We start from the raw sequence: 16,010 nt of genomic DNA, 5'->3' as shown, positions 1-16,010 counted from the left end.
AGGTCAATGCTCGGCAGCGGGCGGGCTGTGAGCGGTGAGCGGCACACGGCAGGGAGGGGCAGGGAGGGCACAGGGGCGGCCGGACCGGGCAGGTCGCGTCCCCCGGCGCTCCCTCGGGCTCCTCGTACCGCCACGGCGGGGCCGGCTGAGGGAAGGGGCGCGAGGCGGCGCGAGCGCCACGTGACGCGCGCAGCGCCCCGCGTCACGTGTCTCGGTTTGTTGTTGCCCGATCACGTGCCGCGGTCACGTGCGGCGGCGCTGCCCGCGGCGGGCGGGGTGGCCGGGCGCGAGGGGGGCGGCGGCTGCGGCGGCGCCAAGATGGCGGACGGGGACGCTGCGCCGCTCCACCCGCGCGGCCCCGTCGGCCCCGGCGGCCCCGGTAGCGACAGCGCCGAGCCCGCGGCCAAGCGGCACCGCCGCGGATCGGGGAGCGCCGCGACCGCGCCGCGCACCGACCGCGCCGCGGGGCCGCCGCCCGTGCTCGCCGCCGCCGCCGCGCCCGCGGAGCCGCCTGGGGCGGCGGCGGCCGATGGCGGCCGGGCGGAGCGGGAGGGCGGCGGCGAGGCGGCGGCGCGGAGCGGCGCGGACGGCGGCGGGGCCGGGCTGCGGGGCCTGCCCCGGGCGGAGCCGCCTCCGCGGCGGGACCAGGGGGAGGGCGCGGAGGCGGCGCCCGGCGAAGACGCGGCGGAGGCGGCCCCGGGCTGCGGGCGGGCGCAGTGTTCGAACGGGGCGGCCGCGGCGCCGGCCCCGCATCCCGGTGAGGACCGACCCCTCCCTTCTCCCCTCCCTCCCCTCCTCCGCGGGTCCCTCCCCGCGCAGCACCGGCCCCGGGTGTCGCACGGGGCGCGGCGGCACCGGCCCGGCTGCGGTCAGCGCGGCCCCGCTCCCCCAGCCCCGCGCTGGGAGCGAACGCCGGTGCGCTGCAGCCGCGGCTCCGCCATCCCGGGCGGCTCTGCCAGCCAGGGCAGCTCCGAGCCCGCCCTGTCAAGGCGTCCTGCGCCTTGTGCCGGGCGCCGCACAGGGCCAGCGGCTCGGCTCTCGGCCTTGAAAACATATATTCTGCTGTGTTGCTGGCAACAAGTTATTAAAAACGAAAAAATCATAAGCCCGGGTTCCTTTTCATAATCTCTGCCGTGTTAATTATTTTATTTCTGATCCTTAGAAATTTGCACATAAGCTGAGGAGCAACAGTCTTGACCTGTTTCTTAAAGAACTGCAAGTGACAGTCTTGGCTAAGGTTTCAGTGACTGTAGCACAAAACTAAACTATAATCTTTCTGAAAAGTTTCTTTCAGATCATATTTGAAGTGTACTGATGGGCAGCATCGTTGTGAAAGTACCTCACAGTACAAACAGATCAGGTTTGAGTTGTTTCTTGTTGGAGTTGTTAATTTTGCTTTTTTTAAAAGCAGTACTTTGGAAAGAATTATTAAAATGTATCAGACACAGATTCTGCCAGTACAGTCTTTACATTTTATCCTGGAATGCAGTTAAAGATCTTTTATCTTCAACTCCATAGCGAAATTCTACAGAAAATTTCTGTCTGTGCAAAAGCAATCCAAAAAGAACAGAGGTATAGGATAAACCTGGAACAGCCTCAGTATTTAAAAACTCCACTGGAACAGCCCAGAGCAAAGCTAATGATCTCTTACCAGTGCCTTACACGGGGCCTTTTGCTCAGGTCCCTTCCAGCCTCAGGCGTGTTTTGCTGTGGCTGGCTCAGTTCTAGCCAGCGCTACCCTCTCTGGTCCACTGGGGGATACACAGGGAGTGTTACAGTTTAAACTGTTACTTTATCCTGCTTGTATCCGTCACTGTTTCTTAAATCCCAGGCACCTTTATGTGAGGAGTCTTTCACAATGTAAGCTTTGGTTCTTGATACAGAAGCCATAAAGGTCACTGAAGTTAAACTTGCACCTCACAGTTGCTGATGTGTACTGATGCACTTTTCCCTTCTCCAAAATTCTCAGTATATTCACTGACTTCATGCATAATGAGATGGAACTGAAATGCTGTAAATACGTAGATTAATAGGAAATAGTACTGTTCATGAGCACCCGTGGCCTCAGAAGAACAAGACAGCAAGAACCAACAACAAATTTCTGTCACTCTTCCTGTTCTAATCAAAAATAAAGTATTTATGTCAACACGGGAAAGGACAACACAACCTCTGAATAAAAAATGATGGTGTTTTGTGGTGTTCTTTGTTTGAGAATCAAGTGGAATAACAGCTAAAATAGTGCAGGGGGTTCTTCAGTTCTTCAGAGACTGAGAACTACTGTAGTGATTCCTTGCTTTAGAGAACAGGACTGAAATTTGTTCTTAGATTTTCAACAAACAAAGCTATACGTGCTGAGGCTATTTCTAATAAAGCCAATAAAAAAAAGGTTGAGTAGTCTAAGTTCTAAGAAGCTGCTCAGGTTGGAATTTACATTTCCCCTTCAGTAACACAAGTGCCTCGTTCAGCAGGTTCATGGAGATGAAGTTAGATCGAGTTACTCTGGCTTAAGGCCACGGGCTGGGCCAAAGTGACTCTGGCACTCTGAGCCAAACCCAGCTGCAGGGGAAATGGACCAGAAAAATTTAGTGAAGGTGGTTCAAGGGAGTATGTTCAGTGTCACAGCTGAAATATCAGCGGTTGTGTGTGTGGTCAGCAATACAGCTCAGCTGCAAGGTAACACCCTCACAGAAGCCTGTGAATTTGTTGCAGTAAATGTGCACTTACGGGTTTCTTTCAAAATGCTGTTAAAATGCTCTTAAAACCTAGTCAAAGATCTGTCTGCAACAGTGACATGTTTTCATTTTACCCAGTTTTTTAATGAGCTGAATGCAGTGAGAATTGTAAGGGAAAGACATTTTTAATTATACTTTTAAAACATTTGGATTTTTTTCTGCGGTGAAACATCCATAATGCCCAACACCTCAGAGAATGAGATTTCACCAAGGTCAGCATCCAGCCCCCTGAAGCCCAGCATTAAGGTGGCAAACTCCACAGTAAATCTACTGACAGCTTGAAAGCGTGTCTATAAATGAAGAAAAATAGACGTTTTCTGTGCCTAAGCGACAAAACTGCCGATTGAGCATGTGATTTTCATTTTTGTGATCTGTTTGAAGATATACTGTGCCCTTGGGCTGGAGTGTAACCCCCTGGTCATGCTGTCTTGCAGATAACTTCCTCCTCAGTGATGAAATCATAGCCAATGGCTTTCACTCCTGTGACAGTGATGAAGAAGACAGAGCCTCACATGCAAGTTCCAGTGACTGGACCCCAAGACCACGTATAGGTAGAAGCCTGGAGCATGCTCTTAGATGCTCTTTGCCTTTGAACAGTCACTTAATCCTCCCTAGTATTCAAATTATTCTTCCTATTGCAAAAATACTGGCAATTAGTGCTTCTGAACAGCTTAGAGGTGTTGGCTGCATTTTGTATGTTATTTAAGGAGTTTAAAAAAGAACCCCTTGAAACTTGCTGTGTTTTGATGAAAATTGTCAATGTCTTTTTTTCTTGAATAGAAATCCTGCCATGATTCCTATTAAAAGCATATGCACAGACTCACTAAAGTAAACTAATTTATGGCGTATTTCTATAGCCTGCCTACTTAGTATTAATTCTTTAAGGAACAAGAAGATGATCCCTGTATAATTTTAGGACAGTGAGCCCTCATCTCAAGCATTTCTGGAAAGATTGATTTAATGGCTTGAGGATGTCATGTCTGAAAATAACTCATGTTAGATGACCATAAAACCAACAAAAGTCCATGGATTGCTGGGCTCTATGTGTCTGTTTAGAGTGATGGTTTTAATACCACTGAAAAGCATGTTTGTTGTCTTTTCAGCTTATTCCTGTAAATACTAAATGTTGGGAAAATACAAGAGACACATTGTGAAAATCCTGTTACCCCTCTTAAATAGTTTAAGTTTGCTGTGAACTGGGATTTCTATTTGACTGACTTTCTATGAAATCCTTCATGGGTTAATATAAAATAATGATAAATAAATAAACTGCCCAGCTCTCACTTCAGAGTTTAGACCAAAATACAGTGGATTTGATGAATGGAGCATTAAATTGGATTCATGAACCTGTACTAGCAAGCATTAATAAATGGAACAATGACCATGATCATCTGCAGTACTTGACTGTCTTAAATATCTGTTTTTTTAAAATTTTCTTAGGTCCCTACACTTTTGTTCAGCAGCATCTCATGTTAGGTACAGACCCACGGACAATTCTGAAGGACCTGCTGCCAGAAACGATCCCCCCACCTGAACTGGATGACATGACCCTGTGGCAAATCGTGATAAACATCCTTTCAGAGCCCCCAAAAAGGAAGAAGAGGAAAGATATTAACACCATTGATGATGCTGTGAAACTTTTGCAGGAATGCAAGAAGATCATGGTCTTGACTGGAGCTGGGGTAGGTATTGCTGCAATGACAGTGTGAAAATATGTAGACAGGTTGGTTCAGTACTTCAGTACAGTGGGCAGGGATGGGAGCAAGTCACTGTGCTGGGGGGAAGTGTCCAGTCCACTGCAAGGACTGGAGCTTCCATTGGAAATTACACCATCTCTCTTAAAACAAAATACTCCTAGACATAGGAACTTGTAAACAACTGCTTCCATACAAAGTACTTACGGAATAAGAACACATTACCTGGCCAGAACATTTTCTATCCTGGTCTTCAGCCAAAGGGGATTACTTTTTTAAATAAAATCTCAGTGGATCTCTTAAAATTCCAAATGGAACTTGAGGGACTACAAGAATAGGATTTGAAAAAAAAAAAAAAAGAGTTGAGGGACAGAGGAGGAGAATGATCATAAGAACAGTTTGATCAGATTTCAGCAGACTGAGTGTTACTCCAGCATGTGCTGCTCTGTGATGGTGATATCAGCTAGTAGAACAGCTACTCACTGTTCTACTAAGGACCATTTCTGAACTGCTGCACATTTGCAGCTCTGTACCTGTGCAGCAGATCATTTCTTGCTTCTGTTCACACACAGATGGTGTGACACGATTCAGAGCAGATGAGTAATTCAAACCAGCTTTTAGAAGAGCACTGCTACTCCCAATCTTGCTCTTTCCGTATTTCCATACACCTGTTTCTCCTCTTGCCTTGCTATTTTGGGGTAGTCTGAGACAATGATTTCAGTCCTTATTGTCTACTACAATGATTTGATTGGCAATGTTTACCAGTAAACAACTTTTATCAAAAGGGATTTATTCTTCGAAAGTAAGAATATATTTTTCAAAAGCAAGACTATTCTGTTACTGTGTTAGCATGTAAAAAAAAAATTAAAATACCATCCACTATATCTAAGCCTGAGTTGGCAGTTCAATGAACACTTATTAATTAAATTTAATGCAATAATGCTTTAAATTTTTGTTCACATCTTACAAAACTTCCAGTGGTAAAAGCTAGTTCTGGTATCCTGTTACAGTCTACCTGTGCAGACTGTACTAAAGGGTTTTTTGTCCATTTGTCAAATTTTGTTTCTGTGCTGTTTCTCCTGATTGTGAGTTGGGAATTGTTATATTGGACAAAAACAACAACAACAACAACAACAACAACAAAAACCACCACAGAGAACCCAGATTGGTTTTGTTCTTAATATTTCTGAGCACTGAGCATACAGAAATGTGGTTTCCAAGAGCAACACTTTATAGTCCAGTATGTTGTTTCACTTATTTCAGATTGCAAAAATGTGTTTCAGGTGTCAGTGTCTTGTGGAATACCTGACTTTAGATCCAGAGATGGCATCTATGCACGCCTGGCCGTAGACTTCCCAGATCTTCCAGATCCTCAAGCAATGTTTGATATAGAATACTTCAGGAAGGATCCCAGGCCGTTTTTTAAGTTTTCAAAGGTACCGTTTTTCAACAGTTCTTTCTTGGTCAGTAAAGACAGATGACAATATTAAAATGCATAACTCAGATAAAAACTAGAAATGTTCAGCAACTTTGACTCTTTTTAAAGCTAATTTTACTGTTTCTGTTGTAAGTTCATGATAGGCACAACCATTTCAGATGGCTGAAAATATCTCAGTGATATTAAACAGTTTCAAAAGCAATGATTACATCTCTTAGACAAGAAGGAATTGTAGAAACTGTAGACATAAAGATAAACAAACAACAAAAAAACCCCAATTGCATTTAGTCTTCAATTTGCTTGGGACCAAAAAAAAAAAATCAAACCCAAGACATCATTTCTACAGGACCAGTAAGGATTTGTGAAAATCAGTCACCAGTGGTTGTGCTCATTCTTCCTTCCATTTGCTCACAATTCATACTACTGGTCTGTCATGTTACAAAGATTGGAAAAGAAAACTCAATACATTCTTTTTCTGCTTGGCTTTCTCTGAAAGCCTCCTGTCCAGGCACTAACAAATTTTGATGCTCATTAGTATACTTGGTTCCTTTGGGTTTTAATATTAAAAAACAGCACCCCCCACAAGCAAAAACCCGTCCCAAACAAAAAAACACCATAGCAAGCTTAGTTGAAGCCTGTCTACACACAGGTTTTACCAGAAAAGTCCAAATCCAATTTAGCTGATACTTAATTTTTTTTTTTCACTCCTGCTTTTCTGTCCATCAGAATACATGTTTCTAGTCACAAATATTGAGGTCACCTGACACTTGCAAAGGAGAGAAAACTTTCCTAATTCTCAAAACCAGAAAAAGATCTGGCCATTGGTTTTGTGCTGTGTAAGGAACCAAATCCAGTGTACAGGAGCAGCTTGTCCTGCCATGCTGAGAGGCTGAGCAGTGCTGAGAGGAGCTGGATGTCAGGGCAGTGCAGAGGGCACAGGGAGGGACATGGAGACAGGCTCTGTGAGGGCTGGGTACAGTGGGCAGCTCAGGTGAAGACTCTGGATCCATTTCCGCTAAGGTCCTTCTGCATTCCCTAGGAAATCTACCCGGGACAGTTCCAGCCATCTCTCTGTCACAAGTTCATTGCTTTGATGGATAAAGAAGGAAAACTCCTTCGCAACTATACTCAGAACATAGACACACTGGAACAGGTTGCAGGAATCCAAAGGATAATACAGTGTCACGGTAAGTGGGTTTGGTTTCACTTATTTTCCCTGGGGGAATTCTTACTGGTGCATGTGACAAGGTAATCGCTGTTGGAAATAAACCATCTTTCCTTGAATCCCTGTCTCTTGCCAACAAATATTCTGTTTTTTAAATATTGACATTTTGTTTTAGACAGCTTACATATTGAAATCAGAAGCATTTCAAGTAGAAATACCTCCTTTCAGGAATTGAGCTTGATGAAGTGTCTGTGTATCAGTGAAGATCCACACCCTCTTGGCACAAGCTTAGACTGTAGTTTCTAAAATGCATTTGGTGCTTCTTGATAGTGTGAGAACATAACATGGAAATCAGTCTTGCCATGGGTCCTTCTCACTGCCCATCAATAGAATGGGAGTCTGGGTGTTTTCTGACTCTTTATTTAGGTTACATTCCACTGAAATCTTAAAATATCCTGACACTTCAGTGACTCCACTTCATGTATAAAACATTGAGGATTAATCACCAGTTCAGTTGAACTGAAGATCGTCTTGTTACACCTTCAGTGTCATACACATTCTGTAATTATGAGGCCTAATTAAGTGGAATTGACTGAAATGCTTTCCATTTCCAAGAACTTGCATATGTCAAGCTGAAAGTCCAAGGATTAATTTTCAAGAAAAGTATGCGGAAAATTAGTTCTTAAATGCATGTTTGGATCATTTAGCAAACTCCAGACAAATAAGTCATCTAAAAGCAGCACTGGCACATTTGTAAGGCCCATCATCCATCTCACTGCACCTCTGCCAGGAGCCAGACTCACATGGCTTCCATACCTCCTAAGCTTAGCTCAGTGCCAGATGCGTGGGTTTTGATTCTCCAGGCACAGCAAGCACAATGCTCTGAATCGGGCCCCAGCAGCACCCAGCAGCCTCTGCCTGTCAGCTCCCCAGCCCCAGTGCTGGTTTCTGTCTGTGCTTAGTGTGTCACGTTTTCTTTTGGTTGGCATTCCAGCTGAGGCATTCATCACAAACCTCTTAGATGGCTGGGTTTTTGCACATCACTGCTGTGCTCAAGCTCCCCATTTATCCAGCTGCACACTCCAGGGATGGGGTCATCTTTAGTGTGTGTCCTGTATAAGGTCATTCTGAACTAAAGAGATTCTTTAAAAACGTGTGCACTTGGAGCTTTTGAGGCCTTTGGAAATTACCAAAGGTGGTTTTGAGCACATCAGTCTTCATCTGACCTACAGCTACTGTCTTTATAAATGGTTGTTTCCTAATGCTGGCTGAAGAGAAACCAAAACTCTTCAGGGGGGTTCACACTGCTTTATTTATTCTACTTTTTCCTCTGGCTGGGGCAAATGGCAAGTTAGTAATGAGCAGTTAACAAAGAACTTTGCAGTGATTTGGGGAGTTTTTATGTGAACCTTCAGACCCATCTGTCACTACAGACTACAGCACCATTCCTCCTATGAAAACTGTGGTGTCTGAGATGCATTCTGCTGTATTCAAAATGGCTCTTGCATTCAGTCAGTCCATCTGGAATTATTAGATTCTATTCCTTGCCATTGTTGGAGATGAGTGAGCAGAGGCTGTGGCCTGCTGGCTGGGAATGGCTCATGCACGACCACCAAACTTCTGAAAAATAAAAAATAATTCACAAAATAGAGCTGCAGGGAGGCAGCAGCAGCAGCCTGACAGACGTGCCCCATACTCTGAATTATTACTATTAGCTAATGAGAATGAGCAAATAACTCTCATACCTGCCATAGTTCTTGGAATCCCTTATGCTAGGGAACCTGCAATGCTGAGCAAGGTTTCAGAAGCTGTGCAGTTTGCAGGCCTGCAGTGGTCAGCAGACCTGAGCTGCCAGTTGCTCATCAGTGATGTGCTCCAGGTTTTTCTGTGCTTTCACTCTTTGTCTTACCCAGATACAATACCCTGAAAGCATATTGTCTTTACTAATGCATTTTCTTAGTTTTTGCTGCACTTTGTGGAGTTGCTGCTGGTGCTGTTTACAGCACCACGGTTGTGTAATGAGAAGGGCAGTTCCTGCTCTCTGTTCCTTGTCTGTGCTTGCACAGGTCAGGGGAATGAGAGGACACAGAATCATTTGTGTTGACATGCATGTAGTATATGGCTACTCCTAAAACAAGATTGCTGCTGACTAACACATAGAAGAACAACTTTTTGCTGTTCTCCTAGTATTACAAGGATCTCCTCTTAATTTTACATTCCCTTTTTTAATGCCTGATTTCTGTAGCACTGCAACATAACAGCCTTTTTGTCAAAACAGCTTGGGCATAAGACCAAATCTGAATGACTGAAAATCCTGATGCTACCATACGGGTTTTTCCCCTCAGGTTCCTTTGCAACAGCTTCCTGCCTGATCTGTAAATACAAAGTTGATTGTGAAGTTGTTCGAGGAGATATTTTCAATCAGGTAAAAAATCTACTTTAACTCACTGCAGCTTTCTAATAACCAAACCCTGAACAACCACACTGGGATTGCTTATAAGATCTGCTTTTCAAAGCCTCCATATCTCTGCATGTATTTAATAAAAATGCCTCTCTGTATTTTAGCATTTCCTCTGGTATTTAAAAGTATATTTAAATACTGAACTGCAAAAATTAGGTAATGGCAAAAATCAGAACAAAACATTAAGAGTCACTTTTTAATGGCTCCTCTGATAAAAAGTAGAGGTTAAATGGTAAGTAGAAAGTTGGATTTATACCTGGTTTGTGTTGATCTGAATTTAGAGTCACACTGAGAAAGCATTCTTAGCCATTTATAATATCAGCTGATCTTTGAACATTTACCTGTATTAGAAATGTGTTTCAAACAGCAGCTGATACACGGAGAAATTGCTAACCAGAGAGCAGGCTCTAAGCAAGGATCAAATGGGATGTTGGTGTTGCTTCCCAGGACCCCTGGACTATTCCATGTTCCAAACTCCCCATGTCTGGGTGTCAAGTGGCCAAGGCAGGAGTTGGTTCTGCTCTATCAGAGCAGATGAACCTTTGACTTGGAGAGACCCTCTCTGCCTTTGCCCTTCTTCCCCTTCTTTTGAAGGAACAGAGGTGATGGTTCTGTGATCAAAAAGATCTTGTTTATGGTAATGAAAGGGGGCTCTTTCTGCAGGCTCCTTGGTTTTTTTTTGATAAATGCCTCAGAGTCCACAGTTGCAGCTTTAGGTGAGAACCATGGAAGGGATGTAAATCGTTCAGGCATTACATTTGAAATGGAATTCAGTGAAAGCCTTTCAGAAGAGATGTTTGAGTTAAAGCTTTAAGAAATGTGAATCTCTTAAGCCTGAAGCCTTGTAACACTGAAATACTGAATGTGAAATTTGGTTTACTTTGCTACTAAGAATATTATTTTTAAGAACATCCTACAGATGTTTTTTGTTCCGTTACCTCCAGAGCCAGCTGGATGGAGTTGGATTTTTCTCTTTCTAATACATAAGGATCTGAGAAAGAATTTCACTACTCATTCTAGCCATCTGCTCCTTTTTGGGGAATCCTTTAGTTGGTTTCCCTTGACTGTGGGATTACTGGGTGCTCTCTTGCTTGGGAGCAGGGTGAAGGTTTCCACCACACCAGGTTCTAGCTCTTGTGCCAAATTGCTTCTTATTCCACAAGGCATCCATCCCACAGGGTTTTTCTTTGTTCAAAGACTTAAATTTTTGGGAAAGATCATTTGACACTAGAGGAAGGCCTTCCACTTGTGATATTTTCTAATTTGGAGAGTATTGTCTTCTCTCCCACTGCAGGCATCCATAAAACTAATTCTTGCATTTAAACTTTCAACATTCTATATTATTTTTTTCTGCAGCTGTTCTCTGTATAGTAGGGACTTGTTATGCATTTAAATGTCAGTTTTCAGGTATTTTTCTATTGCAATAGGTAATATACATATCTTTACACCTTTATAGCTCTAATTTGTAGCTTGTGGTGGTTTCTATATGATTGCAGCTCCTTGGATTTATTGTGAAGTGCTGTATTTTAACACTACAGCTGAAAAGACTTGAACTATTAGAAGGAAATTGCTCACTATTGTCTGTAGATGTATCACTCATCTGCTTGTTTTTCTTCTCTCCTAAAAAGTCCTTAGGTAGGAAAGAGTTGAAAGAGGTCCCAAAGATCAGAAAACTCCCTGGCTCAGGAGAAAAGGGAATCTACTTCCCTACAAACCTAACTACTGTCCACTTTTACTAGGGAAGGAGGATTCTCCTCTCTTTCTGGAGGAATTAGAAGATTTAAAATAGAGACCAAGCAAGTTCTGGCCTTGGTTCTTGTCCTGGATGCTCTTAGCCAGCTGCCTGCCACAGTGCCCTGTATTTTTGTGTGTGTAGCACATGTAACCTTCTGGAGGAGAGGAGAAACTCCAGGTAAAGCTCTACAAAAGACTCGTGGATTAGGACAGGGTTTATGTAAGATCCTCAACTGTAACGTGACAGTGAAATCTAAGTTTTTGCTCCAATTAAACTAAGATAAATCCATTCCTGTCAAATGGAAGGTGTGATCAGTTGGTGTTGAGCATCACTGCTGGACTTTGGCTTGTGGTATAGACCTGCCTGGTTTCTCCCTCTTTATTCCTGCTGTAGCTTATTTCCCTGAGCACTTGCTGCTGGCAGGAGTAGGAAGTGTAGTTGCTTGTACATCCACAGAGCACTGAAATGAGGAAGTATCACTGAAACTGCCTGAGTGCCATGGGACACTGGTGGGCTGTGGGACATGTGGGTTTCCCCAGGCACAGCTGTGCAGTAACAGGGTGCTGTGTGCAGGTGGTGCCCCGCTGTCCCCGCTGTCCCCCCGAGGAGCCACTGGCCATCATGAAGCCAGACATCGTGTTCTTTGGGGAGAACCTGCCCGAGCAGTTCCACCGTGCCATGAAGTACGACAAAAATGAAGTGGATCTCCTCATTGTCATTGGGTCTTCGCTCAAAGTAAGACCAGTAGCATTGATCCCAAGTAAGTGACTGTCTTTGGTAATACTTTCTTTAAAAAATTTGGACCAGAAGTGGAATTCTCAGTTAAGAAACTCCAAGCTCTTAGAAACACCTTTGGCTGCAGACAGTGAGCACCACATTTTGTGAGATGAAAACTGCTTGCCTATGTAAAGCTGAAATGAAAATTGAGAAAGTAATAAATTCTAAGTGCTTCTTCAAAACTCTGGGTAGATCTCAAGGTAATTAAATGATTATCTGCAAAACTACTCTCTTAAACCCTGAATGACTTTGTTCTAAGATTAATTCCTCTCCCTGCTTGCAATATGCTTTAGAAAGGAAGCATCTCAGAAGTAGTATATTCCTCACATGTACTTAAGCACATAAAACAAATGCACAAAATCAACATAATTTGAAGATATTATAGTACTAATTTTAATCTTTTTACTACTACTCTATTTTTAATATTATTGTAGCCAGTATTTCTGTGCATATGTTTCTCAGTGATTGAGGAATGCTTTTAACTGGAAAAAAAGGGGTGGGGGGGGGCAACCCATCTAACTAGGCTACAATAGGCATGGCACCTGAAACTGCTGTTGGTAAATTTGGGAACGGCTTGCCTTCTTCCTCACCTGGCTGGTTTTGTCTTGTTGCAAGTGAAGGCACGAAAAGAAGCCAGAGCTTTCTCAGTAGGTCTCTGCTGGAAGTAAAACCCAAGTGACTACCTTCAGATTCTCTTTTCCATCTATAGGTTCCATCCCCCATGAAGTGCCTCAGATCTTAATCAATAGGGAACCTTTGCCTCATCTACACTTTGACGTGGAGCTTCTCGGAGACTGTGACGTTATTATTAATGAATTATGTCAGAGGTTAGGTAGCGAATACACAAAACTTTGCTACAACTCGGTAAAACTTTCTGAAATCACAGAAAAGCCTCCACGGCCGCACAAGGAGCTTGAAGTGCTCTCGGCTGAGCTCCCTCCAACCCCTCTGAACATTTCAGAAGGCTCCAGTTCACCAGAAAAGATGAGCCCACCTGATACTGCGGTGGTGTCAGAACACCCACCTGAATGTAAGGTAGAAAACTGTGAGCCTGCCTCAGAAACTAAAGGGAGCTGCTCAGATGAGATCCTTCAGGACACACAGGTGTCATCAGAAAACCCTGAAAATCCTACAAGTGAGCTAATGAACTCTGAAACAATGAAGGAAAATGGATCTAATGATGGAGAAAATAAAGAAAAGAGTGAAATACTGAAGAAGTGTTGGGTAAACAGATCTGCAAAAGAACAGATTAGCAAAAGGCTGGATGGTAAGTGTTAATGCTTTTCAGTATTTTGCTTCCTTTTGACTGATACGTTTACACTAGACTTATTTTAAAGTGATAAATAAGTTATTCTTGAGGCAATCAGTGCTATTTTTGTTCACACAAGTGGCGACATAACTTTCATTGTACCATTTACTTTTGGAGAAGCCAGCAGGAAATTTTTTGTATTTCATAATAGGTTTTAAAATCAGTGATTACATCCTCACCTAAAAGATCAAAGTTTAGGAGGCTGAAGGTAGGTATCAAAAAATAAATCCGTTTGTAAATTTTCAAATGGATTTTCAGAAAAGTTAGTTTGATCCTGCGGTGTTCAGAAGCTGGTCACAGTAGAGCATGATTTGGTATTGAAGTACAGCTGGAAGAGAAAGTCATGACAGGACATAAAAATCTCACAGCTGGAGTGAGGCACACTTTTAAGGAAAGTTTAGACTTTCCAAGGAAGCCCTCCAATGTGCAGTCTTGTAACTGATGTAAGGAGTCAGGAATTAAAGTGCAATTTTCCAAAGGAAAGGCTGGATTTAGACTTTGTCTGATACTTCGTGCAGTGGCTCCCATTCTGTCACAGGTAGAAGAATTCCAGCTGGGAATGTGTTCCCATGAAAAAAAAACTGCCTGAACAATCAGCATAAATTCTCCTTGGTGTCAGAGGGAGAGGGAGGAGGAACACTGAGCTTTCCAGTGAAACATTTGTTTTGTCCTTCATAATAAATACACATACACAGACATAAATGCATTTACATGTAATGGGATTTGTCAGTTAAGAGTCACTGCTGAAAACAGAACTCCACAGGTACCTTCTAACCCCAAGTCTGCCAGATCTGGCATCAATCATTTACTTCAGCACTGTTCAAATTCTGTTCCAGGTACTCAGTATCTGTTTTTGCCACCCAATCGCTATATCTTCCACGGCGCTGAGGTTTACTCGGATTCTGAAGACGATATCATATCTTCCAGCTCTTGTGGCAGCAGTAGTGAGAGCGGCTCGTGCCACAGTCAGAGCTTAGATGTGGAGGATGAGAGCGAGATGGAGGAGTTTTACAATGGCATAGAGGAAGAGGAGCCTGGATTCGGGGCGGACGGAGATGAACAGGAGGAATTGGCAGCTGAGGAATCAGCTGAGACAAACGAAGCTGCAGGGACGGAACATCCGAGCAAGGCGCTGTGAAGTGATCGCTGCCTGGTTACAGGAAATTCCCACCAGCATTAGGAGCTTTGGCATGTCAGAATGAATGTTTACGTCTGAATTTAGAGCGACGAAACCATACGGACGTAGTGTTTATAAATAACTAAAACAGATTTTCATGCTTAGTTTTTTACCTTTTTCAATAAAAATCTATTACTGCGCACTCAACACTAACTCATCTTTTTTTTAAGGTACTAGGATTATCTGAACTGTCACTATGTTCACTTTTAAGTTCATCTGTCTGATCAGGCATCCATGTATATAATACATATTTTTGCTTAATAAATTTCAGCTTATATTATTTTTAAACAGTTTTGAAAAAGCCATGGGAATGTTAAACTAATATAAAGGGAACAGCTAATTTAGACCAAAGAATGGTATTTTCACACCTCTTGCTTTGTAACACTTTGGTTGATTTAAAAATCTTACGCTTCTGCTAAACCTCTCATTCACGCCTAGTCTGTCATTAAACACTGGCATTTTCTAAGACCTACTGTGGCAGCTAATCTTTTTTTTGCTTTAACAGTTACTATTTATGCTTGAGACATACTTAATTGCGAGCAGATAGCGAGATGGAAACAAGACAGCAGCACTTGAGGAATCCAATGGTTTTTAGATTGATCAAGAAGTGCTGTGAAAATGCTTAGGTTGCTGAGTGTATGACTGAGTGGACATGAAGCAATGTTGACATGGGCTCCTTAGCAATTAGAATCTGGCATTTTAAACAGAAAGGTTTTCCCAGTCAGAGTCTGTCACGCTGCACCCAGTGGTCACATCTAGAGCAGCTTGCTTTAGAAATAGCATTTGAGGAATTGCCAAGGCTCCATGTGGAAGCAGAGTACACAAGAGTGTTCCTCCTAGCCATGAGAAGGCGCAGAAATGAAGCTCTTCCTTTGTGCTTATGGATGCACCAAGCCCAGGAGGGACTGACTCCAGTGATGGGAACCTCCGTTCCGCTGCCGAGGAGCTCCACACAGATAAGGAGCTACTGCCCTGAGGTCCTGATTCAGCTGGAACCTTCTCCCAGCTGCCAGCTCCACTTTGGACATGAAAAGCAAAGCGGCTTCTCCCACTCTGCCGTCCCGAGTGCTAGGCTGCCTTAAAACTGGATATTGCAAATGTTCAAGTGCAGATTGTTTCCAAGCCTTTAGAACTATTTTGTACAATTGCACAGTGCAGTAGTCAGTGAAATAGCATTTTTCTATAAACCACTTTTTCAACATTGGCCCAAATGAACTCTATGATGTAGATTATTCATATACTTTGCTTTAATATTTATTACATTTTGGAAGATGTATAGTAGCTGTTCTTTGAACATAATGCAACAGTTAATAAATATTTAAGAACAGCGTCCTGTATTCATTGGGAAATGTTGGCATGTTGTCTCATTGTCCAAATTTAATACAGCTCTTATTTGGCTACATTAAAGAATGCAATATGTTTAGTTTTCACTTGCATGTCACAATGTATTAGTTTGTGCTATAGGAGATATTTTAAATTGAAATACTTTGTTTTAAATTATTTTTACAGTGAGGATTGTTTT

The 16,010-nt window shown here is 43.1% G+C and overlaps 1 protein-coding gene across 3 annotated transcripts; it reads left to right on the top strand.

The window, feature by feature from the left end:
- Nucleotides 1-14,635, top strand: SIRT1 (sirtuin 1). Of its 3 annotated transcripts, XM_083866265.1 has the most exons (10): nt 711-757; nt 1,285-1,360; nt 3,167-3,283; nt 4,173-4,414; nt 5,710-5,862; nt 6,904-7,051; nt 9,375-9,454; nt 11,799-11,985; nt 12,712-13,269; nt 14,148-14,635. In XM_083866265.1, the coding sequence occupies exons 2-10, from the start codon at nt 1,315-1,317 to the stop codon at nt 14,447-14,449; spliced, it is 1,833 nt and encodes a 610-aa protein (XP_083722391.1). In that variant the 5' UTR covers nt 711-757; nt 1,285-1,314; the 3' UTR covers nt 14,450-14,635. The 3 variants fall into 3 exon arrangements, with proteins under 3 accessions (XP_083722393.1, XP_083722392.1, XP_083722391.1); XM_083866267.1 differs by lacking the exons at nt 711-757; nt 1,285-1,360 and adding an exon at nt 1-34; XM_083866266.1 differs by lacking the exon at nt 1,285-1,360 and having other exon boundaries at nt 116-757.
- Nucleotides 14,636-16,010: the final 1,375 nt, after the last annotated feature.

Source organism: Zosterops lateralis, assembly GCF_965231275.1.
Source record: "Zosterops lateralis genome assembly, chromosome: 8".
Taxonomy (NCBI): domain Eukaryota; kingdom Metazoa; phylum Chordata; class Aves; order Passeriformes; family Zosteropidae; genus Zosterops; species Zosterops lateralis.
Note: the sequence above shows the minus strand (reverse complement) of the source record. Positions and strands in the feature narration are given on the sequence as shown.

Excerpts from the sequence above, each read along its gene's own strand:
- SIRT1 (XM_083866266.1), top strand. The coding sequence starts at position 319 with ATGGCGGACGGGGACGCTGCGCCGCTCCACCCGCGCGGCCCCGTCGGC. Across the intron at positions 7,052-9,374 it reads AAGGATAATACAGTGTCACG|GTTCCTTTGCAACAGCTTCC; the intron begins GTAAGTGGGTTT and ends TTTTCCCCTCAG. Across the intron at positions 11,986-12,711 it reads ACCAGTAGCATTGATCCCAA|GTTCCATCCCCCATGAAGTG; the intron begins GTAAGTGACTGT and ends TTCCATCTATAG.